Source organism: Myotis nattereri (genome assembly GCF_964212035.1).
Source record: "Myotis nattereri genome assembly, chromosome: 8".
Classification (NCBI taxonomy): domain Eukaryota; kingdom Metazoa; phylum Chordata; class Mammalia; order Chiroptera; family Vespertilionidae; genus Myotis; species Myotis nattereri.
In genome coordinates, this window is record NC_138083.1 from 16,746,615 (window position 1) to 16,772,464 (window position 25,850).

General features: G+C 39.1%; 1 protein-coding gene and 1 pseudogene across 4 annotated transcripts in view; one reads left to right on the plus strand and one right to left on the minus strand.

Moving 5' to 3' along the window:
* The window catches only part of RALGAPA2 (Ral GTPase activating protein catalytic subunit alpha 2), a 300,833-nt gene that overhangs the window by 88,918 nt on the left and 186,065 nt on the right, over window positions 1–25,850 (plus strand). For 2 of the 3 annotated variants that reach the window (XM_081097210.1, XM_081097209.1), the window contains exons 15-17: window positions 1,616–1,853; window positions 5,783–5,947; window positions 9,723–9,863. In XM_081097210.1, coding sequence (XP_080953336.1) covers window positions 1,616–1,853; window positions 5,783–5,947; window positions 9,723–9,863 — 544 coding nt within the window. The remainder of the gene's footprint in view (window positions 1–1,615; window positions 1,854–5,782; window positions 5,948–9,722; window positions 9,864–25,850) is intronic. The other variant, XM_081097211.1, reaches the window with a different exon arrangement.
* On the minus strand, window positions 12,474–24,789 carry LOC308523603 (26S proteasome regulatory subunit 7-like; annotated as a pseudogene). The gene is made up of 3 exons: window positions 24,752–24,789; window positions 21,569–21,641; window positions 12,474–14,149 (listed from the first exon to the last, which is right to left on the minus strand). The product of its transcript is annotated as a 26S proteasome regulatory subunit 7-like (transcript).

Genomic DNA, 25,850 nt, shown 5'->3' on the forward strand with positions numbered 1-25,850 from the left:
GAGGGCAGTTTGGGGCAGTTGGGCCGGCAGGGGAACAGGCTGGCAGGGGAGTAGTTAGGGGGCGGTCACGCTGGCAGGCAGAAGCGGATAGGGACAATCAGGCTTGCAGACAGGCAAGCGGTTAGGAGCCAGCGGTCCTGGATTGCTAGAGGGATGTCTGATGGCCGGCAGTTGGACATCCCCTGAGGGGTCCCAGATTGGAGAGGGTGCAGGTTGGGCTGAGGGGCACCCCCCAACCCCCCCCCCATGCACAAATTTCATGCTCTGGGCCTCTGGTATATGCATAATATCTTGTAGGGCTGCATATATGACTAGTTGTAATGCTGTGTCAGACTAGAGGAGGGATTCCTAAGGAAAAGGGCAACAAGCTGATGGGGGAAATGCAGAGAACTCTGGAAACTGAAGTCCGTTGATGGCCGGGGGTGGGACACTTTGGAGGAAGTGATGTCCAAGCTGTGACCTGAAGAATGAATGGGAGTTAAAGAGGCAAACTGGAGGAAGAGAGGGAAGGGAAAGTATGTGTAAAGGCCAGGAACAGGAGATACCAGGTCGAGGAACTGGGATGATCTCAGTGGAAGAAATTTAATTCTTTTTATTCTCATGCTGTAATACAGGTGCCTGCTGAGCATGCAGGTAGAACTATCCAGTAAGCAGATAGGTAGGTCAGGAAACTAGCAAAGAGGCCTGGGCCGAACATGGAGATTCAGAAGTCAACAGTACACAGATGTTAACTAGAGCCATGAGAATGGAGACCAAAACCCAGGGAAAGGTGGAGTGGCATAGGAGGGAGAAAGCCAGAGCAGTCAGGTGACTGGGAGATGAGCATGTGCAGATGGAGGGAGTGTGGAACATTCTTTCAAGAAATTTGTCTTTGAAAGGGCGACAAATGGGGCTGTAGCTAGAGAGGAAATCTTTGTTCAAGGGAACTCTTTTTTTCTTCAATGAAGAGTTGGAGTATTTTATGCTGACGGAAGAACTGGGGAAGTAGGGTGGATTGGAGATAAAGGAGAGACAGGGTTAGCGCCAGCACAGAGACTCTGAGGTAGAGGTGCAGAGCAAAGGCGGAGACAAGTACAGAAGAGCAGGAGCCCCTCTTCGCTTAGAGCCGGCAGGTGAAGGAGAGGCATGGGTCGGGTGGGCACAGGTCTAGGGCATCTTGTTTAATGGATTCTGTCTTCTCTGAAGTTCACCGTGAGTTCATCTGCTAAAAATCAGGAAAGGAAAGAGTTGGTGAGCTTGGAGGTTTACATCTGGAAGAGCAGATTTGAAGTGGCCACTGTAGAGAATGATGGAAGGAGCTGACTCAGGAAATAGATTAGCTGTTGTGCAGAGACATTTGTCTTCTCCCCAGTGACGCAGGACCAGCCACTATCCTGCATCACTGGAATGATTTTGAATCAGTAGGTTTGTTCACAATGGTAACTAACTTCCCAGTAGCTCAAATCCTGATGACAGTTGGTCAAATGAATTTTGAGAAATTAAAAGAAATGCAAAATCCAAAAGCCATTTTTATTTTAAAATTCATTTTGTTAATAGTTATTTAAGATATTTTGTTAAAAATTGTACCTTTTCCAAATGAAGATAATAAATTCTCTCATTGGTTGGTTGGTTTTAGACACTCATTGTGGCCTGGATCCGAGCAAACCTCTGTGTGTACATTTCTCGAGAGCTCTGGGACGAATTTCTTGGTGTGCTGTCCTCCCTCACACAGTGGGAGGAGCTCATAAATGAGTGGGCCAACATCATGGACTCCTTGACAGCAGTGCTCGCAAGAACTGTTTATGGAGTGGAGATGACAAACCTACCTCTGGACAAATTAAGTGAACAAAAGGAAAAGAAACAACGAGGCAAAGGTATTTCCAGTCTTACAGGGTAACACCGCATGTCTGAGACATCAGGGAAGGAGTGTGTCTTTATACATCTAGGCAATTGATGCATGAAAGTTCATAGTAAACTGAACCAGCCACATAGACAGTATCTCCGATGGTGGCAGTAGATTGTGTCTCACAGCATCCTGTCGCCTTAATGAGGATGGTGCATTTATGAAGAGGCTGTGGAAAGAAGAAGAAAGACAAAGGGGAGGGGTAGTAAACGCAGTAATGATGGCCAGTGCTTTGTGCATATTCCCCCTTCACCCTCATAGTCCCCGACGCAGTAGATACTACTATCGCCACATCATGGACAGAGAAACTGAAGACCAGCGTCCAGTGCAGGGGTGGGCAAACTTTCTGACTCGGGGGCCACAATGGGTTCTTAAACTGGACCGGAGGGCCCGAACAAAAGCATGGATGGAGTGTTTGTGTGAACTAATATAAATTCAAAGTAAACTTCATTACATAAAAGGGTACGGTCTTTTTTTTTTTTTTTTTTTTTTTTAGTTTTATTCATTTCAAACGGGCCGGATCCGGCCCGCGGGCCATAGTTTGCCCACGGCTGGTCCAGTGATTGACTCATTCAAGTCACATAGCTAAGAAGTGGTAAAGCCAGAAATCAAAGCCAAGCCAGTCCAACTCAAAATGCCACACCAGATGGGAGGCATTTTGGCTTTGATGTGTTTTGGATTAAAAACTGGCTTGATAACCTAGAATCAGATCAAGGTGAAAAACATCAGTGGTGGTTTCTTTAAGTATGACAGTTTGGCAGTCCCTGTCTTTAGTCTTTCGATTAATTCACTTGCACTCCAACTTATTATGTAAAGATTTTGAGGCATCTCTTACAAATACATGCAATGTAAAAGATAAAATATGTAAGGGCATTGGGGCAAAATGAACGGGTATGGAACTACAGGCACGGTTCAAATACCAAAATGCATGCCAGAGAGCCTTATATGCTTGCTAGGGAGGTATGAAGAGGGCAACCTCAGATTTGACCCTAATCTTCACAGGGTTACACCAGAGAATCACAGAGTGCAAAAGGTGAAACAATCCACTTGCTTAGGTGATATATAGCTTTTCCTGGGAGGACTTTCTCCTGCAAAGACTCATAAATGGGACATTGCTTTTCATGGTACACTGCAACGTCAACAATAGCTTTAATATGGACTGTGTTAGTTAGATTTTGCTGTGTGACAAAACACCCCAAAACATAGTGCCTTAAAATAAGAGCTGTTTATTTAGATTATGATTTTATATGTTGGCAGTTTTAAATTTAGTTGGACAATTCTGTTGGAGTCACTCCTGTGTTTGCAGTCAGCTAGACCAGCAATTTTCAACCTTTTTCATCTCTGGTACACATAAGCTAATTACTGAAATTCTGTGGCACACCAAAAAATATGTTCTATTTTTTGCCAATCTGGCAAAAATAGGTATAATTTCGATTGCTTTACAAAATAATAATAATAGTTATTAACTACTCTTTTGCTCCAAAGTGACTTCTTAAAAAATCAGGTGCTTATACTTGTGTATAAGGATTTCTAGTACTAAGAATTAACCAGTCAGATGCAACCTTATTATGCAACGTGACCAATACTAGTAAGGTGCAACTCTACTATATGATCTATATATTTATGGTTCAAGACATGGCATTCACACCTGACAGCTATTGTTATGTTGGCTGTTGTCATTTTTTTATTTGACAATCTAAAAGAAAAGAGGTAAGTCCCCTGACTAAATAGTCAGGTATTGCCTGTTTGAAAAATTCTTGCAGCACACTGTTTGAAAATTGCTGAGCTAGACTGTGAAATCGTCAGCTAAGCAGCTCTACTTCTAGGGGTTGGCTAGCTGTCACCTGGGGCAAGAGGGATGCCTGAGCAATAGGTGCATTTAAAATATCTGCTTGCTCAGTTTTGCTACCAAAGTCAGTCACACGATGAACCCCATAGTCAGTATGGGAGAGGACAAAAGAGAATGTGCATACTGGAGGTGTGAATGAATTACAATGATTGATTAACCATAGGGAGTAATTAACATGGCTGATTCTTACAATGTCTTCATTGCAGTCTGTGAGTGGCTTGCCAAAGCATCAATTACTAAAAGCAAGTTAGTAACAAGCAAAAACCAGTTTAAGCATCTGGTATTCCAGTGGGACAGTTTTATTTTAGTTTAGATTTAGATTGTCTAATGATTTTGTAACATTTTAGCAGCAGATCCCTTTTTCTCCCCATTTGAAACTATACCGAGCCCTTCCTAAAAAATACATTAGACTGGAGAATTGGGATTGACGTGGGGTCAGGGGGCCAAGAAGTTGTGCCCTTGGCCTCTGTCTTGTGCTCGGTGGCAGCTCTGAGGGCCTCTGTGTGGACCAGGGTGCTTCTAGCAGGAGGTTGGCCTCTAAAACTTTGGTTCTTAGCCCAGAAGAGAGTCTGCCTGACCAGAGGTGCCTTTCAGGATGGAGGGAGTTGCTGAGACAGGAGGTAAGGAATTTCTCAAACTAAGCACATTCCCTGCCTCCTGAAATGCTTGTCATCTACCCTCCTCCTCAGCACCCAAATACTCTCCCCCCCCCCCCCCCCACTATGTGAAGAAAGAGAATCATGGGAAAAGATGGGCTTGTCTTAGGAAGATAAACAACTTCAAAAACACTATTTTAGGGATGATACAGCAGAAATTTTATTTAATTAATGACCATGGAGCATTTTTCTGATTTATTTATTATATTGCTTTATTCTAAAAACAGATTTAAACATTCATTATAGAAATACCAGCCTTGGAAGCACTGGACTTATGGAAATAAAATACACTCTCAGAGTAACCTGTGTGTGAAAACAAGCCACAGGTGGCAGCCACCAGCCACATTATACCTGTGCCAAAACCTCAGTGTCTCATTCTCTTTTCTCCTGCATTTCTTTTGGATTCTTGACCACTCATTTGAAATAGTTGACCAGAGCAATATGAGAGGAAAGAAGAGAACTTGAATCACAGAGCTGTAATAGTTTATTGTTTATTGTTTTGGAGCTTCACTAAATTAAGATTTTGTATTTGTAGATTTTCATTTTCCTTCCTCATTTGGTTGTCTGTAATTAGAGAAGATAGGCATAACTTTCTCTTGGGGATATGGAGAGGTTGGTGCCTACAGGATGGATATTCTAAAATTAGGATCTCTGATTTTCTGGTTTATGAAAATAGCTTTTGGAGCAGTGATATAACTTCATTTAGCATTATGCTTATATTGAGAAAGGTTTATTAATATTTTTTGTATACTGAAATGAGTACTATGAAGATATGTTAATTTTCATCAGACTGTTGGAGATTCTTGAAAAATACTTTGGCACTAGCAATATTTAGATTACTGATACCTGAATAACTTTCTAAATTATAGTAACAGGAAGTGGTACCTAATTTGCAACAAGAGAAACTGCTGATCTTCTATATATATAAAAGGCTAAGCCACCAGCCCACCGGCCCATAGCTATGACATGCACTAACCACCAGGGGGCAGACGCTCAACACAGGAGCAGAATTAGGCATGGAAACATGAAACAGACTGATGAATCTCAGAGGGAAGGGGGGAGAGGGAAGGGGGAAGAGATTAATCAAAGATCTTATATGCATACTAGAGACCAGTGCATGGATTCGTGCACCGGTGGGGTCCCTTGGCCTGGCCTGTGGGGATTGGGTTGAAACCAGCTCTCCGACATCCCCTGAGGGGTCTCGGATTGCGAGAGGGCACAGGCAAGGCTGGGGGACCCCACCGGTGCACGGATCCATGCACTGGTCTCTAGTATGCACCAGGCCTCTAATTATATATAATTGTAGGTCTGAAATTTGCTGAGCAACGTAGGCTATGAAATGAATAATAATGAATTCAGCCTTTAGATTATTTTTCTTGTCTTATCCTTTATCAGGCTGCGTTCTAGATTCTCAGAAAGGAACCACTGTGGGGAGATCCTTTTCTCTCAGCTGGCGGAGCCACCCAGATGTGACCGAGCCAATGAGATTTAGGAGTGCCACCACATCTGGGGCACCAGGAGTTGAGAAAGCAAGAAATATCGTTCGCCAAAAAGCAACTGGTAAACATTTATTTAAGTATTTCCCAAATAGTTGCTATCTAAAATGGGTTTATAGGAATAAAATGTAAAAGTTGTAAAATTCTACTCAGAAGTTAAAAGCTAGACCTTTTGTTAAATGAGATTTCTCTACCTTTTTAACTTTCGGTTCTGGTTACTTTCAAAACACAATTTCTCATATTTATTTCAAAATCCTTCATTGTGAAAAGGATTTAATATTGAGTGAGATGTTAATTTTGAGTGAGATATTTGTGCAAAAGAAATAAAATAGATTTTTTTTGAACTTTGAGGAAATAGAGTCTTAGTGATCACACAACTAATTGCATTATGGTTGTTGAACATGTGACTCTTGAGAGAGTATGGTCACTTGGGCCAGCAACAGTAATGACGTTCTTAGTTTTCAGGACTGGATGGAGACACTTAAAGTTCTTGTGTCTTTGGAAATTTCAGTTTTACATTCCTGTAGATGTTGCACTTCACAGCCAGTTAGCATGAACAAAAACTTTACCAAGAACCCCAATTAATCAGACTGCTTTGCTGTACTTTACTCTTAAAAGAAAAAGAGAAATCTTCAAAAGTAAGCGGATATCCAGTGTTTAATAAGAACAAATAAAATCCCCATTCCCCCGTGACTTTGAGTTGTAACTTAAGTTTAAAACAAATTTACCTGAGTTTCCTGTGGTTTTTCACATCCATACCCCATAATACCATACAACTGTAACACATGTTGACTGCAGAAAGTTGAAATATCCTTCAGTCATAAATCAAAGATTTATTTACACTCAACATAATTTTCAGTGCTTAGTAAACAAAGGTTTAATACAGATGACTTAGAAACCTGTTGGAGTTTTATGAAAGTATACCTTAACTCTAACTGGCTCATACTTTTTTGCTGTAGCATTTGTTGGTAATTATCTCCTTCTTTATATTCACCTCTTATTCAACTCCTTTCTCTTTTCCTTTGTCCTCTCTTGTGTGGAGAGTTCCTATCCCTGGTAACAGGCAACTTTTAGGGAGGCTTACTCACTGCTTTCTTTTCTCAGCTCGCCTCCTTAAACTCTATCACTGGATCTTTAAAAGAAAGGGATAGGATTAGAAGTTTATGACAAAGGTGGCATCATGCCTGCCTGAGCTGCCCAGAACTCCTGCTGTCCCTCACAACCCTTGAATTCTATGATAATAAAAGTGATCATCCAAAACACTTTTTAAAATTTTAGTCTCACACATTTATGAGCAGTAAATTATTGAACATTGCATGTTTCATACGCGACTACTTGATCAAACCATAGCCGTAGAAGAGATTGCATCATAGTTTTTCAATAGATATTTTAGACCAGCAATATGGTAGAGGCAACGGTACATTTTAGAAAATCCTCATCACATTTATGCCAGTGAGGATCTGTTTATTGGTGTCCTCGGGTGTCTGAAGAGCCATGATATTGCAAAAATAAGAACTTTTACAAAAGCATATAAAGGTATTTGCAGAGTATGTCACTTAAAAACCATAAACCTGGCCTCTGTGGGGTTAATTAAATTAAAAACACTCAAAACCATAACCTGTAAAAGATAGTAAAGATGAGAACTGTTGAGTTGGATATAGCTATAATCTTTATGTACTTTACACATGAATTTCCTATTTTATGTTATATTTTTTAAAATTAAAAATGAAAATTATAAAATTGTAAATCTTTTTGTTGCCTATGAAAGCAGTGGTCTTTGAAGATTTTATTACATCATGCTATTTTATAAAATTAATCCATATAGTGTTGGTATTAGTGGTTTTACGCATTTCTATTATTTTTACATTGTGTAATAATTCACTTTTTGTGTTTTAAAAAGGCCCAGAATATTTTTTAGGGTAGATTTTGACTTACGTAGAGTCCACCTTTTAATGAGAGAATAGTAAGCAGCTCTTGAGGTTAGTTTTGCTGTTTTAAGCATTGAGATTTTTTTTTAATATATTTTATTGATTTATTTTTACAGAGAGGAAGGGAGAGAGATAGAGAGTTAGAAACATCAATGAGAGAGAAACATTGATCAGCTGCCTCCTGCACACCTCCCACTGGGGATGTGCCCGCAACCAAGGTACATGCCCTTGACCGGAATCGAACCTGGGACCTTTCAGTCCGCAGGCCGATGCTCTATCCACTGAGCCAAGCCGGTTTCGGCAGCATTGAGATATTTATGTGGCAGATACACTTGACAGTGATTTTTCCCCAGTCTCAGTAAGAGAGTAATTGAAGGTTATTATATTATGATTTTCCCCACAGACTACTATAAGTTTGAGAAAATGTCAGTGATGGTGGCAAGAAGGAACTATAAAATAAGGAATTGCAGAGTAGGGAAGTGGCAGTTTAACAGACATTGCACTAGTTTGCAAGGTAAAAGGGCAAAGGACTAGGAGGGGGAACCTTAAAGAATTATACAGTAAAAAAAAAAGAATTATAAAGTAAAACTTTGTTACTGAGTATGAATAATACTAAAATTTTACATGTTTAAAATGAGTGATTAAAGCAAGTCAATTTCCACACAAAGTAATTTTTCTATATTTTATTATTTCTGAGATATTTAAGTGATCAGTTTTGTGAAAATGCCAGTCATTTGATTTATAAGAGGAAAACTTTTTAAAACAACACTCAAATTTGTGTCTGACATTGAGAGATGAACAGATCTTTTAGGAAATTTCATGTCACTCAATTTGATGTTTACACAGGAGTTGTTTTCACTTACTATTTTACACATTTGTGAATTAAACTTTAATTGCATTGCAGCCAGTCCTTTAGAACTGAGAATTCTGATAGCCACGGGATAGGGGGAAAGACAGCAAAATATAAAGTTTGTCTCTCTTTTTGCAAATGTGTCACTATTGTTTGTAGTTCTGTTTCATTAATGTTAAAATCATGCAAAGATAGCAAAACAGCAGGTAAGTCTTTATATTTTCTTGTAAGGATAAACTGATTTTACTGATGGTAATTTCATATATATATATATATATGAGGCATATTCTCTTCCTGTGTCCATCTATTTTCTCAGATTTGAATAGCAAAATATAGAAAACATAACAGCATAAAGTTCATAATAGGAAATTATGGATTTAAGAAGCATGACGTATTGTAAAAGGATGGGTTTCATGGAGATTTTTCTCTTTTTCCATTTATCAAATCTTAATTTTCAACTTGACTTGTATGTGTTCTTAAGCTGAAGGGTATTTAATTTAGTAAATGATTCACTTTTGAATTCAGTCAGCTCTCAGTGAGCCAATTTTTGAATTATGTATTATTTATAGGATACTTTTAAGCTTAGGCTAGATTTTCCCTCTCTCACTGTGGTTTTTTGTTTGTGTTCTTTAGGAAGGGAAAATTGATTATAATACCTGCCCAATTAAATAAACAACCAATGTGCATCTGATAAACAGCAGAAAACAAGGACAGGCTAAACATATAAAGGATTCTAAAATAAGATTGGTTATTTGTGAACTCTCCATTCTCCCATGTCATCAGAATGACTGAACGTCCTTTGTACTGACTGCCTGTCAAGTTTAAAGTGGCCTCCTTTAAATCCAGGGTGGGGCAAAAGTAGGTCTGCAGTTGTTCCTATGGAAAATAATATGACAATTAATAATCCTACAAGAATAAACTGTTTCGCAGACTCACCACTGTAAACCTACTTTTGCCCCCTTCTCTATTTAAAGAGAGCCCAGGAAAATGATGATAATAAAAAAGCAGTGAAAGATCCTGATGTTCTTCTGACATAATTATTACTTTATCTTTCCTGGAAGCTCAGAGAAGCCAGTCTATCAGCAACTGTGTCCAACTTTCTGAGGCTTTGCCTGCCACTAAAAGCGTCCCGCTCCTCCTTCACACCGTGAGCGCTCTCTTACCTGGTCTCTCTTACTCCTCTTGCTCTCACAGGCTGTCAGGTACTGTAATGCTTTCCCATGTGTCTGTCAGTGTTCCGGGCGTCTCCTGCTTGCCTCCAGGCCTTGCTTCCTTTGTTAATATCCCCACGTCACGTATGTGCGCCTGGGCATTGCACTTTGTGCTTATTTTCAATAAATAATAGTTCTTTATATGTAGTTAAATGTTTAGTAGCAATTAATAAAATTTTCTGTAGCACTACTGGTCTTTGCATTCCCAGTTAAGAAGGATAAGAGGATTGTTTTGGCCCCTAGATTTTTTGTTTATTTGTTTTATAATAAAACAGAGGTGTTGTTTTATTTTTTAAATATATATTTTTATTGATTTCAGAGAGGAAGGGAGAGAGAGAGATAGAAACATCAATGATGAGAGAGTATCATTGATCGGTTGCCTCCTGCATGCCCCACACTGGGGATGGAGCCCGCAACCTGGGCATGTAACCTTTACCGGGAATTGAACCCTGGACCCTTGAATCCGCAGGCCGATGCTCTGTCCACTAAGCCAAACCTGCCAGGGCTGGCCTATCGTTTTTAATGGAGAGAAACAGTGATGCCTCCCTCAGCATACCTTCTACACAGTGCCTAGAAAATGGAAGGAGATTTTCATAAAATTTTATAAAACATTTGAGCATGTCAGTGTTAGAATGCTTGCTGTGCCTTCCCCAACATGAATACTCTGGAAAAATTATACAGGCAAGACTTCCTTGGAGTTAATAAATCGTAATCACATATAAAGTAATGATCAGTTTATGCAGATTCATACTGAGTATTAAGATTTGAGTAAAAAAACAACATTGCTAAAGATTGATAATTTTTCAAACAAAGAAAAATTGTTTCTGGGCTTTAGCCAGTTAAAATTGAATTTAGCTGCATGTGGTTTGCACACTGTGTGTTTTCTGGTTACTAAGACATTATAGATTTTGGGCATAACAAAAGGATTTACTTAGCTTTACAGTTAAGTCTACTTGTTTTTTCAGTGTTTCTAAGATGAACTCAGTCTTCTTGCTAAAGACGGAAATATTTCCATGTTCTTTTTTATTTTCAGAAAGATGGCTTTATATATTAGTATTTATTAGTATTTATTTAATATTGGCTATGGCCTAATTGTGGCTTTCTATAGCACTAAATCATGTCATACCGTGGCTTAGCAATACATAATTAAAGCTTAATTCCCCTGATGAGTATGTAAAATATCATGTTATTTAACTTATAGGATATGAGAGCAAAAGATAGTTTTATTGAGAATGAAGACTATGGTTCTTAGAAAAGTCTTTTTCTCTAGTAAATACCTGAGGTGAAAGACATTAAAATGGTACCTGGGAAGATGGGCACCGGTCATTTAAGTTAATGTACATTAGCTGTTTGATAACTTGGTTTTCAAAAAAAAAAAAATACTACTACCTAGATTTGATTACTGAAGTATTTAAAATAGTTTTGCTTTCTATTTGGCTGATATACACCCAAAATAATTTTTTTTCATGGTTTGAAGTTTTATTTTTTCACAATCCATTTCCCCCCCGTATTATTTCATTTAAGTTTTCACAAGTTTGTCCGGAATATATTCTCAGAAGAAATCTTTTCCTGTTAGTCATCTCATTTTGGAGACATTTCTCTCATTCAGTATTACATTTTAGTTTACTCAGATTCTTGATTCCCATATATATGTCCAACAGATGTTGAATATGACTTAGAGCCGCGGTTCTCAGCTGGGGGTGATTTTGCGGGAACATTTGTCACAGCTTAGAGATGTTTTGGATTGTCACGACTGGAGCAGTGCCACTGACATCCAGTGGGTGGGAGCCAGGGATGCTGCTAAACATTTACAGTGCACAGGACAGCCCCTCACAAAGAACTATCTGACCCGAAATATCAGTAGTGCTGAGGTTGAGAGACCCTGATTTAAAGTGAAATGAAATGGGCCAGTGACGGGTGTGTGTTTCCCTGCCTTTGGCACTCTTATTCCTGGTTTTATGGCACAAAAGGTAAAGAGACTTTGCAGCCTAGTGACTTTGAGAACAATCTGCTGTGTGTTCTGGTGTTTAGTCTGACTACAATAGTGAGTTCCTCCTTAGTCTGATGCTATTTGCTCTTCACTATTAAAGTGATGCCATTGTCTTTTTTATTTTTATTTTTTTTACAATTTTCATCCCATTTGTTTTTGTGTGTGAAATGGTTATTACCAAGTCTATATAAGCTTAGGATTCCACTTAAAAGAAGTGTTTTCATGAAAGCCTTCAGGGCGCAGTTGTACGACCTATAATCGGGGAGTAGCACTGAATTTGGCATAGGACTTATGACCTTACTTACAGCTTGCAAGAAATCCTCTCAGTAGCTGTTTTTCACCATGCTCTGTTGGCAAACGCACCAGCTTCTGTGCAGACACTTCTAATCTCAGCACCAGTGCTATCTGGACACAGTCACGCCAATAATTCAAATCTGGTATCTCTTTCAACACTCATTTAATCTGCATGAATCTTAAAAATGATCAGGTAAGCTAAATTCAATCTTTCAATCTAACCTCCCTGGTCACATCAGTGCTGGATTCAAAGTGTCAGGTCTCTTAGTGGCATCAGCACTTCATTTATTTATTTTCTTATTAAATTTATTGGGGTGATATTGGTCAATATCATATAGGTTTCATGTGTGCATTTCTATGTTACAAGATCCGTATATTGCACAGTGTACCCACCACCCAAAGTCAAATTTTTCCTGTCACCATATATTAGAACCCCCTTCTCCCATCCCTTCCCTCTGCCAACCACCACACTGCTGCTTCTGTTCACATCACAAGTTTCAGTTTTATATCCCACATATGAGTGAAATCATATGGTTCTTAGCTTTTTCAACTTATTTCAGTTAGCATAGTATTCTCAAGGTCCATCCATGTTGTTGGAAATGGCAGTTCTCATCCATTCTTATGGGTGAGTAGTATTCCGTTGTGTATATGTACCACATCATCTTTATCCAGTCCTCTATCACAGGACACTTTGGTTGTTTCCAGACCTTGGCTACTGTGAATAATGCTGCAGTGAACATGGGAGTACATATATCTTTGCGAATACATGATTTGTTGTTTTTCAGGTATACATCCAGGAGAGGGATTGCTGGGTCATATGGTAGCTCTATTCTTAATTTTTTGAGCAATCGCCAGACTTCTTTTCGTAGTGGTTGTACAGTCTACATTCCCACCAACAGTGAATGAGGGTTCCCCTTTTTTCCAACACTTATTATTGCTTGTCTTGTTGATAATGGCCACTCTAACAGGTGTGAGGTAGTATTATTAAAAGAGATTGAAAAAGTCACACCAAAATAGAAAAAATATCCCGTGTTCATGGATTGGAAGAATCAACATAGTTAAAATGTCCATATTACCATTTTAATGCAATCCCCATCAAAATCTCAATGTCATTTTTAAAGAAATAGAATGAGAAATCATCAGACTTGTATGGAACCACAAAAGACCCCAAATAGCGAAAGCAATCCTAAGGAAAAAGAACGAAGCTGGAAGTATCACACTCTCTGACTTCAAATTGTACTACAGAGCTACGATAATCAAAACATCAGCACTTGAATGTTTTGATCCTTAGGGATCAAAACCATCCAGCTGATTGATCAATTCCAACATTGTTCTCTGTACTTCATTGTCACCTCCAGCACCGCCATTAAAATGAGCCCCTCCAATGTCAATTTCATTAAAGAAGGTAAGACAGGTTTTTTTTGTTTTTGTTCTGGCCATTTCAGAGAGCTCTTGAACCATTTGTGCCCCCTCTATAATGTATTTCTGTACAGGTTCAGATCTAGTAACTTAATGAAGCAACTGTAAGTTGTATTAGCAACTGCCCCAGCACAGAGTGTCTTGCTTGTACCCAGTGGACCACAGAGCAGCATACCTTTGGGAGGCTCAACACCAAGGTTAACAAACCTCTCAGGGTGAAATAGAGGGGTTTCAACTTTTTGAAATTTCTCAGTCTGTTCCCACATCACGTTATGTGACATCAGGTTTCCCCTCTACCTGAATCATGGTAACTGTTGGGTCAATCTTAGGAGGCAGTGGAATGTGAATTTGAAACTTATTTCTGTCCACACCAATGCTCAGTAGATGCTACCTGATCACTGAGGACCACCACAAACTCGGCTAACTGCTTCATGTTGATAATGGCCTTCGGGTCCTCCGTATCAGCATTGGTTTTATTTGAACATCTCACAAACCACAAAGGCTGTTCACTCTGGAGCGTTTCCTTATTTACAGCCAAATATCAGAGTGCTGGTGGGGCCAGGCCAGTGTCAGACTCTTTTATTTGTTTGTTTATCCCATATAATAATTTTCTTTATTATTAACTGTCATCATTTTTTTAATTGTTTAAAGTATTACATATGTCTCCTTTTTGCCTGATTGACCCCTCCCTGGCCACTCCCAGCCTCCAGGACAAGCTCCCATCGCCCCAGTGTCTGTGTCCATTGGTTATGCTAATATGCATGCATACAAGTCCTTTGGTTGATCTCTTACCCCCACCCTTACCCCACCCTCCCCTGCCTTCCCTCTGAGGTTGGACCGTCTGTTAGGTGTTTCTTTGTCTCTGGATCTATTTTTGTACATCAGTTTATGTTGTTCATTTTATTCCACATATGAGTAAGATCATGTGATATTTATCTTTCTCTGACTGGCTTATTTCGTTTAGCATAATGTTCTCCAGGTCCATTCATGCTGTTGCAAATGGTAAAAGTCACTTTTGTTAAGTTGTATGAGTTCCCTGTCAGTTTTAGAGATTAAACCCTTATCTCAGAGATAGCAAATATGTTCTCCCATGCAGTGGGCTTTCTTGTTGTTTTGTTGATGGTTTCTTCTGCTGTACAGAAGCTTTCTATTTTGATATAGTCCCATTTGTTTATTTTCTCCTTACTTTCCATTGCCCTAGGAGCTGTATCAGTAAAGCTATTGCAACAACAAATGTTTGCTATCTTATTTATCCTTTCCAAGTACCAGCTCTTGGTTTCATTGATCTTTTGTATTTTTTTTTGGTCTCTAAGCCATTTTATAAATGGCTTCTTCTAAGATTTTTATGGTTTCCCATCTTACGTTTAAGTCCTTTATCCATTTTGAGTTTATTTTTGTGTATGGTGTAAGTTGTTGGTCTAGTTTCATTTTTTTGCAAATATCTGTCCAATTTTCCCAACACCATTTATTGAAGAGACTGTCTTGACTCCATTGTATGCTCTTGCCTCCTTTGTCAAATATTAATTGAGCATAATGGCTTGCATCAATTTCTGGGTTATCTGTTCTCTTCCACTGGTCTATATGTCTGTCTTTTGCCAGTACCAGGCAGTTTTGAGAACAGTGGCTTTGTAGTATAGCTTGATATCTGGTATTGTGATCCCTCCAACATTGTTCTTCTTTCTCAAGATTGCTGCAGCTATTCGGGGTCTTTTTTTATTCCAGTTGAGTTTGGAGGGTTTGTTCTAGGTCTTTGAAGTTTGCCGTGGGCATTTTAATGGGTATTGAATTGAATTTATAGATTGCTTTGGGTAGTATGGACATTTTAATGATGTTGATTCTAACTTTACATGAAGATGGTATATTCTACCATTTGTTCATGTCTTCTATCTCTTTTTTCTGAGTACAGGTCCTTTATCTCCTTGGTTAAATTTATTCCTAGGTATCTTAATTTTTGTTGTTGTCGCAATGGTAAATGGGATTGCTTTTTAGTTTCTTTTTCTGTGAGTTCATTATTGGTATATAAAAAAGCCATAGATTTTTGGATGTTAAGTTTGTATCCTGCTACATTGCCAAACTCATTTATTAAGTCTAGTAGTTTTTTGATGGAGTCTTTGGGCTTTTCTAGGTACAATATCATGTCATCTGAGAATAAGGACAGTTTTACTTCTTCTTTTCCAATTTGGATGCCTTTTATTTCTTCTTGTCTGATCACAATGGCTAGTACTTCCAGTACTATGTTGAACAGGAGTGGTGAGAGTGGGCATCCCTGTCTTGTTCCCATTCTTAGGGGAAATGGTTTCAGTTTTTGCCCATTGAATATGATATTGGCTGTGGGTTTGTCATATATGGCTTTTATTATGTTGAGGTATGATCCTTCTGTTCCCATCTTGCTGAGAATTTTTATTAAGAAAGTGTGTTGGATTTTTCAAATGCTTTTTCTGCATCAATGGATATGATTATATGGTTTTTATCTTTCAATTTGTTTATGTGATGTATCACGTTTATTGATTTGCAGATATTGTACCATCCTTGCATCCCTGGAATAAATCCCACTTGGTCATGGTGTATGATATTTCTAATGTAATGCTGGATTTGATTTGCTAGAATTTTGTTGAGAATTTTGGCATCTGTGTTCAGGAGGGATATTGGCATGTAATTCTCTTTCTTTGTATTATCTTTATCTGGTTTTGGGATTAGGGCAATGCAGGCTTCTTGGAAAGAGCTTGGAAGTGTTCCTTCCTCTTGAATTATTTGGAATAGTCTGAGGAAGATAGGTTTTGTTTCTTCTTTGAATGTTTGATAAAACTCCGCTGTGAAGCCGTCTGGTCCAGGGCTTTTGTTTGTTGGAAGTATTTTTCATTACTGCTTCAATTACCTCTATAGATATCAGCCTATTCAGATTTTTTTATTCCTCCTGGTTGAGTTTTGGAAAGTTATATTTTTCTAGGAATATGTCCATTTCTTCTAGGTTGACCAGTTTGTTAGAATAGAGTTGCTCATAGTATGTTTTTTATGATTCTTCGTATTTCTGTGGGGTCTGTTGCTATTTCGCCTTTTTTGTTTCAGATTTTGTTTATTTGGGTCCTCTCTCTCTGCTTCTTGGTAAGCCTGGCTAGAGGTTCATCAATCTTTTTTATCCTTTCAAAGAACCAGCTCTTGGTTTCATTGATCCTTTGTAATTTTTTTTTTTGGTCTCTATGTCATTTATTTCCAATCTGATCTTTATTATTTTCTTCCTTCTGCTCACTCTGGGCTTTTCTTGTTGCTCTCTTTCTAATTCTTCAACTTGCAGATTTAGATGGTTTATTACCAGTTTTTCTTGTTTTTTTTTGAGGTAGGCCTGTAATGCTATGAACTTCCCTCTCTGGACTGCTTTCACTGTGTCTCAAAGATTTTGGATTGTTGTATTTTCATTGTCGTTTTTTTCCAGGATGTTTTTTATTTCTTCTTTGATCTTTTTAGTAACCCACTCATTGTTTAATAGTGTGCTATTCAGCCTCTAATTGTTTGAGTTTTTGTGATTGTTTTTATTGTAGTTGATTTCTAATTTTATGCCATTGTGATCTGAGAAGATGTTTGATACGATTTCAGTCTTCCTGAATTTGGAGAGACTTTGCCTGTGTCCCAATATGTGGTCTATCTTTGAAAATGTCCCATGTGTGCTTGAGAAGAATGTATAGTGTGTAGTTTTGGGGTGGAATGTTCTAAAGATGTTGATTAAGTCCATCTGATCTAGTGAGTCGTTTAGGATTGCTGTTTCTTTGCTAATTTTTTGTTTAGAGGATTTATCCAGTGATGTTAATGGGGTATTAAAGTCTCCTACTCTGATTGTATTGCTGTCAGTCTCTCCCCTGATATCTTCCAGAATTTTTTTTATGTATTTGGGTGCTCCTGCATTGGGTGAATATGTGTTTACCAGAATTATATCCTTTTGTTGTATCGATCCCTTTAGAATTATGAAGTGGCCTTCCTTGTCTCTTGTTATGGGCTTCACTTTGAGTCTATTTTGTCAGATATAAGTATTGCTATCCCAACTTTTTTTCATTCCCATTTGCCTGATAGATATTTTTCCATCCCTTCACTTTCAGTCTGTGTGAGTCCCTTGTTCTGAGGTGTGTCTCCTGTAGACAGCATATATATGGGTCATGTTTTCTTATCCAGTCAGTCACTCGATGTCTTTTGATTGGAGTATTTAATCCATTTACGCTTAATGTTATTATCGATAGGTATTTGGTTGTAGCCATTTCTGTGCTTCATGCTTGTGTTCCTTCCTCCCTTTCTATTTCTTCTTTTTACAGCATTCCCTTTAGCATTTCTTGCATTGCTGGCTTTGTAGTGATAGATTCCCTTAGCATTTTTTTTTTTTGTCTGTGAAGCTCTTGATTTCTCTTTCAGTTTTGATTGATAGTCTTGCTGGATAGAGTATTCTTGGATTTAGTCCTTTGCTTTGCATCACTTTGTATACTTCATTTCTTTCCCTGCTATCTTGGTGTGTTTCTGTTGAGAAATCATTTGATAATCTGATGGGGATCCTGTATAGGTAACTCTCTGTCTCTCTCTTGCAGCCTTTAAGATTCTCTTTTTGTCATTAACATTTGCCATTGTAATTATTACATTGCTGAGAGTTTTGTGTGTTTTTTTTAATCAAGAAATGGTGTTGGATTTTTGTCAAATGCTTTTTCTGCATCAATTGATATGATTGTGATTTTTGCCTCTCAATTTGTTTATGTGATGTATCACATTTATTGATTTCTTATCATTATTTTACTTTATCTTATTTTTTTCTTTTTGCCACCCTTTACTTCCTGACTTATCCCCTTTTCATCCTGTTACTCTTCTGTTCCTGCTTTAGTTTTTCTCTCTCCTTTCTTTTTTCCCCTTGTTAAAAATTGATCTCCTTTATCTGCTTGATTGCCACGTTATTATTATTGTAGCCTATGTTGGCTTACTCAGATATCTAATTTCCTCTCCTCTGCCCCAAGTCCATGCACGATTCTCTTTGTTCACTAGTCATTTTTTTATGCTTTTGTTTTTCCTCTACTCTCTTGTTCTCTTCTTCTCCTAATTGCTTAATTATTTGCATTCACTAAACTCAAGCCTATCTGCTCTCTCCTCTATTCTCCTTTTCCAAAAACAGATGAGTTATAGATAAATAGATTAAAGAAAAACATTTTTTTGTCTTTCTTTTTTAAATTTATTGATTACTTGTTTTTTTACTTCTTATCCACTCATTCTGTTTCTACCTCCTCTATACTGAATCGTGGCCATTCCCCTATTCATTCAATTCCTTTACCTTACTTTCTGGAAATAAGCTCTGCCCATACAGATTTTATCCCCTCCTTTTTCCTAGGTATTTGTTGTTTGCATTTTTTGGTTTATTTGTTTGTTTTGTGGAGTTATCTTCCCATATATGTATACTAAAGGCCCGGTGCACAAATTCGTGCACGGGTGGGGTCTGGCCGGCTAGCCCTAATTGGGGCTGATTGGGCCTGGGCTGTTGGCTGGCCGGTCCCATCCCTAATCGGGTCAGGGGGCAATTGGGAGCGGGGCCGGCTGGGGGGAGGGGTTGTGGGCAGTTGGCAGGCCCGTCCCGCCTCCGATTGGGGTGGGGGTGGTGATTGGGGTTGGAGCCAGCCGGGGGGGGGGGGGCACGGGAAGTTGGCCAGCCGGCCCCACCCCCTGGTCAAACTCTCGGTTGAACTCCCGGTCGAGGGGACAATTTGTATATGAGCCTTTTATTATATAAGGTATTTTCCCCCTTCTTTTTTCCTTTCTTTTCTCTTTTTTCCTTTTTTCAATATCATTTGTGCTCTCTTTTCTCTCTCCTAATTCTCTTTTCTCTGGTGGTCACTTTTATTGGGGTTATCACTGTTTTGAATACATTTGTGTTTTGTTCCCTCTGTGTCATGTCTTGTGGAGTTGTATTTTGTGCTTTTCAGTCAATGTGTTAGAGAGTGAGCCACATAAGTAGACACCCTGAGAGGAGACTCCATCCGCGAATGGGACAATAACACTCAAGACCCAATTGCACCAATAGAACCCCAATATCCCAAGTAAGGGGCATCTCTAGAATACCCAGCCCAGAAGACTTGAGAGATTGCACCACTGGGTCCCACAAAACATCCTAGATCAGTGGTCAGCAAACTGCAGCTCACAAGCCACATGCGGCTCTTTGGCCCCTTGAATGTGGCTCTTCCACAAAATACCAACTTCTGCGCATGGGCCACGAAGTTTCAATCCCACTGTACGTGTGCGCCCGCACGTGGTATATTGTGGAAGAGCCACACTCAAGGGGCCAAAGATCCGCATGTGGCTCGCGAGCCGCAGTTTGCCGACCACTGTCCTAGATCCATGGTCAGCAAACTGTGGCTCGCGAGCCACATGCGGCTCTTTGGCCCCTTGAGTGTGGCTCTTCCTAAGCCTTAGGAATACCCTAATTAAGTTAATAACAATGTACCTACCTATATAGTTTAAGTTTAAAAAATTTGGCTCGCAAAAGAAATTTCAATCGTACTGTGATATTTGGCTCTGTTGACTAATGAGTTTGCCGACCACTGTCCTAGATAATAAAACCGTACTATGCAAACTGATCAAACGGCCGAATGACTAGTCGCTCTGATGTGCACTGACTACCAGGGGGCAGACGCTCAACGCAGGAGCTACCCCCTGGTAGTCAGTGCGCTCCCACAGAGGGAGTGCTGCTCAGCCAGAAGCCGGGCTCATGGCTGGCGAGTGCAGGCGGTGGTGGGAACCTCTCCTGCCTCTGTGGCAACGCTAAGGACCACTTGGGGGATGCCCGTACACCAGGCCTCTAATCTACTATTTAAGACAAACTCAAAAAAATATGGGTGACATAGTGTGATCTAATATGTAGAAACAAACACAAAGGAACAGAAAAATGGGGAGACAAGGAAACAGCCCGCATACAAAAGAAAAGGAGGAATCACCAGAAAAGGAAGTAAATGAAATGGAGGCAAGCAATTTGTCAGAGAAAGAATTCAGAGCAATAGTCATAAGGACACTGAAAAGGATGGAAGACAAATTCAACATGTGTAAGCATTAAGGGGAAATGAAGAAGAACCAGGAGGAAATGAAGAATGACATGGCTGCATTAAAAAACACAATGGAAAGTATCAACAGTAGACTAAAAGAAGCTGAGGTCTGCATCAACGAGCTAGAAGACAAGGTAGAAAAAAACACCCAAACAGAGCAGCAACTGGAAAAAAAAAACCTAAAAAGGAGGAGAGCCTAAGGGCGCTTTGGAACAACAGAAAACAAAACAACATCTGCGTAATAGGGGTGCCAGAAGGAGAGGAAACTGAGCAAGGAATAGAAAACTTATTTGAAGAAATAATGACAGAAAACTTCCCTGCTATTGGGAAGAAAAGACTCACATAAGTCCAAGAAGCACACAGAGTCCTAAATAAGTCCAAAAAGACCAACACCAAGATACATCATAATTAAATTGGCAAATACCACGACAAAGTAAGAATCTTAAAAGTTGCCAGAGAGAGACAGAAAGTTACCTATAAGGGATCTCCCATTAGACTATACACTAATTTCTCAACAGAAACACATCAGGCCAGAATAGAATGAAATATACGAAGTGATGCAAAGCAAGGGACTGAATCCAAGAATACTTTACCCAGCAAGGCTATCATTCAAAATTGAAGATAAAATCAGGAGCTTCACAGACAAAAAAGGACTAGGGTAGGTTTTTGTTTATTTATTTGTTTTGTTTTTTGTTTTAAATCCTTACCTAAGGATATGTTTTCCATTAATTTTTAGAGAGAGCGGGGAAGGGGTAGAGAGGCAGAAACATTGATGTGAGAGACACATCAATTGGTTGTCTCCCACATGCACCCTTACTGGGCCCGGGGATGGCACCTGCAACTCAGGTATGTGCCCTTGACTAGAAATCAAACCCTTGATCTTTTGGTGTGTGGGCCGATGCTCTAACCACTGAGAAACACTTGCCAGGGCTAGTGTCAGGCTCTTTAATATGAGTGGGTTCATTAATTTTCTTGAGAGGTTGTTGAATGTCATCTTTAACCTGCTTGATCTTCCTAGATCAGAGGTGGGCAAACTTTTTGACTCGGGGGCCACAATGGGTTCTTAAACTGGACCGGAGGGCCGGAACAAAACCATGGATGGAGTGTTTGTGTGAACTAATATAAATTCAAAGTAAACATCATTACATGAAAGGGTACGGTCTTTTTTTTTTTTTTAGTTTTATTCATTTCAAACGGGCCGGATCCGGCCCGCGGACCGTAGTTTGCCCACGGCTGTCCTAGATTCATTATACAAAATATATTGAGTACATAGTACAAAGTGTGAGAAAAGGCCAAGAATTGTATTTATACTTACAAAGCAGGAAATTGGGATAGGTAGAATTTCAATTTTTTTTCCCCCACTGTATCACTTAACAGTCAACTGTAGGAATAGCTTAGGATACCAATAGCACAACAGCCCACACAGCACTTTTGCCAATCTGACAAATAGATAGGTAAGAGCTCTCACCATAAGTTTCAGCAAAGCATTCTCACCCTCATCCAGAGCTTGGGTGGGCTTGTCATCCTCATCCTCTCCATTTTTCCACTGATTCGCACTGAGGTAATTGGCATTTTAGGAGATCAAACTGCCTCAGCTCTGTAGTAATTACAGAGCCCATGCCATTATCTTGTGGCTGTTCTATCGAGAAACTGAGTGGAGAGCATTGCATATCAGTCCTCAGTCTTAGATTGTACTTTCTCCACTGGTCAGCACACTAGAGTCTTAAATTTGTGCTCCAATTTAAATCCTAGTGTGTCAGCACATCTTGCTAACCTTTTGCTAAATATCTAGAGAAAGGTATATTTACCTATACATAATATGCAGACCCATTTAATGTTAACTTTCTGGCCACAAGTTTTTTACTACAAAAATGATTGCTAATTTTTTTTGTTTAAATCAACATTGCTTTTTTTTACAGGGAGGAAGGGAGAGGGATAGAGACTTAGAAACACCTGAGAGAGAGAAACATCGATCAACTGCCTCCTGCACACCTCCTACTGGGGATGTGCCCGAAACCAAGGTACATGCCCTTGACCGGAATCAAACCTAGGACCCTTCAGCCCACAGGCTGACGCTCTATCCACTGAGCCAAAGGGGTTAGAGCAACATTGCTTGGTTTTGTTTCTAATCTATATAACTATTCAACCCATCAAATTGTGTTAATATTTATATTAAAAATATTTAAAAAAAGAAAATTCCTTGCCTTCAGCCACTATGATTTCTTATTCTTTATTTGGCTGAAGCAGATTTTGGGAAAGTCGAAACCACCTGTAGGCCATAAATGTGAATAGCTATAGTAGCAAACATGTGGGAGGTAGCATTGACAGTTTCTGTGATTGCCCTTTTTCTCTTTTGTGGGAACAATTCGTTGCAGTTGTTTTGCAATCTGACTGCTTTTATATTGGGATATTTATTAGACTATAGCAGCGATTTTCAGCCTTTTTCATCTCATGGCACACACATAAACTAAAATTACTAAAATTATGTGGCACACCAAAAAATGGATTTTTTGCCAATCTGACAGAAAGATAGATATAGTTTTGATTCATTCATACTAGACAATTTTTGTTGTGTTGGCAGCTGTCATATTTTAATTTGACACTCTAAGGGAAAAGAGGTCAGTGCCCCTGGCTACATAGGTAATTGCACGTTTTAAAAATTCTTGGGGTACACAGTTTAAACCACTGGTCTATAGTGCTTACAGGTCATGCACATGGTCGATTTTCTTTTAGGAACATTGTAATAGCAGTAATTAGAGAACCTGTGATCTTCCCTCATCTAAAAAGAGGCTCAATGGGACCTAATCGAAGACCTCACTTAGCTGCTTCTGCAACTGGTTCTCAGGCTCCCAGGTAGCACCTCTTCGATGGTCAGGAAGTGCTATTGTCAGGGGTGGGCTGACTCACCTTTGAGCCTTGGGGAAACATCAAAGTGCTGAGTTGGTTTACATCTCTTCTGGTTTTACAGGGGCAGGTTGGCATCTGGTATTGTGAGCAGTGCTTTAAAAGATAGGAAATAAATAAAATTTTGCTTATGAAATCCAGAATTTTGGTTATTGGAGAATAAGTCTCACTCATTCTTTGAAAAGTGGTCAGATGTCTGGAATAAATAGAAGTTTCTGAAGAGCTTACACACTTAATTTAATTTAATCATGCTGATTCTTTTCTCAGTGGGAAAAATGAAATTAAGTAATCCTTATTTGATCAGTTTTCTGGTGTTTTGAGTGGAACTTTAGAAAGCAATGGTATTGTGTAACATACTCTCAAGAAGCTAGAAAGTGCGTTTAAAATTAGGGCTATTGGATTAGTTATGCTTGAGAGGAAATGAATAATATGGAGAATTTGAGGTAGAATTTAGTTCTTAGAACTGATTCAAACAGAAATTGTGTTATATTCAAAACAGAATACATTAGAATTCCCAGAATTTATAATATAATTATAGATTTTTTTTCTATTTTGAATATAGGATAATTCTTTTTTTAAAATATTTTTTATTGATTTCAGAGAGGAAGGGAGCGGTAGAGAGAGAGATAGAAACATCAATTGTAAGAGAGAATCATCGGTTGGCTGCCTCCTACATGCCCCTACGGGGATTGAGCCCACAACTTGGGTATATACTCTGACCGGGAATCGAACCTTGACCTCCTGGTTCATGAGTCGATGCTCAGCCACTGAGCCATGCTGGCCAGGCTAGGATAATTCATCTTGATATTTTCATATCAGCATTAAAATGGTTTTAAATATATTATGAAAGAGTAATTGTACAACTGATACTGATGGGAGTTGCTCTTTTTTAAAAATAAAAGGCCAGTAGAGGGAGCTCAAGACCTGTTTAGTTTTTTGTTGTTTTGTTTTTTAAGAAATGCATCAAGAAAGTGTTTTTGGTGTTGATTTATTCATTTATACAAAACATATATTGATTATATACTTAGTACAAACTGTGAGAAAAGCCAAAAAATGTATGCTTACAAATTGGGTAGGTAGAATTTCAATTTTTTTTTCACACTGTATTCCTTAACAGTCAGCTGCAGGAATAGCTTAGGGTAACAATAGCACAACAGCATGTTTGACATAGTTATTCTCCCCTTCCTCCCTATCCGCATCCTGGATGCTCCCACACTCACCACTTCTGGTGATTTCTACAGGCTTGGACTTTCTCCATCTGAGAAGCCCCTACCAACAGTTTTATAAAAATAAAGTCTTAAGGTTGCATCAGGCCTGACTGTTGGGAAGGCAGAGCAGCTGGTAATGGCAAGCTCTTCATCCGTCTGTTGTGTTGTGGACCAGTGGGGACACTTGAATTTGGAAGCCACAGTGCCGTGGCTGTATTACATCCCACCAGATGGCAATGTTCTTTATCTTTAAAAAGAAGCTGCCAGTTTTGGCCCAGCTCTTACTTGTCTGCTCATTGTCCAGAAACCAACATCTACTAGTTTCTGGCATCAAATTTAAGTGAATAAAACCCACTATTCCTACTACCCATAAAAACAAGAATCATCCACTTGTTTTTTTAGAGCATTACGCAGCTCTTGGGCTCCCTCTACTGATATTGGATTAACAAGTAGATTCATTAACAAATATAAACTCTTCCCAGAAGGTTTCAGAGTCTTGCATAATCAGAATAAACAGTGCAAGAAGAGAGCCAGAAGGGGCTGGTTGCATGGAGCTATCTGGCGTCTGTTGCCTGATGCTGCAGAGGCTGGAAATAGACCCGTGAAAAGGACTAGTTCGTGCTTGGGGGTGTGTGGATAGATCACAGATAGGTACATAGGTCTTGTGTTTTTCTGAGGGCAGTGAACAGTTCTTGGTTGTTCCAGAGAAAAGCAGAGACATCCTGGAAAGACAAAGCTTTAATGGGTTTGTCTGCTCCTATACTTGTCTTTTCTTTGTTTTTACCCTCAGTTGAGCTTCCTTTCAGTGTCTGAACTTAGACTGTGGCCCAGTACCCTGAATTATAAGTAAGGGATCACACAAATTTCATAGGTGTGAGGTCTGGTAACTTGTATCAATGTACTTTAAATGGAATTTTTATTTGGATAGCATAAGTAAAGTAGCACTCTTTTGCTGAAATCCTGTCTCACATATAGAAACTTCCTACATACAACTCCTTGGTTGGGGTGAACCAGAACTTTGGTTCATGGCTCAGATTAAAGGGTTATATAGACGCTGGCACATTGACAGTGAGTCTTGTTTTGGGTAAGGACTTGGGTGACACTGCCAGGT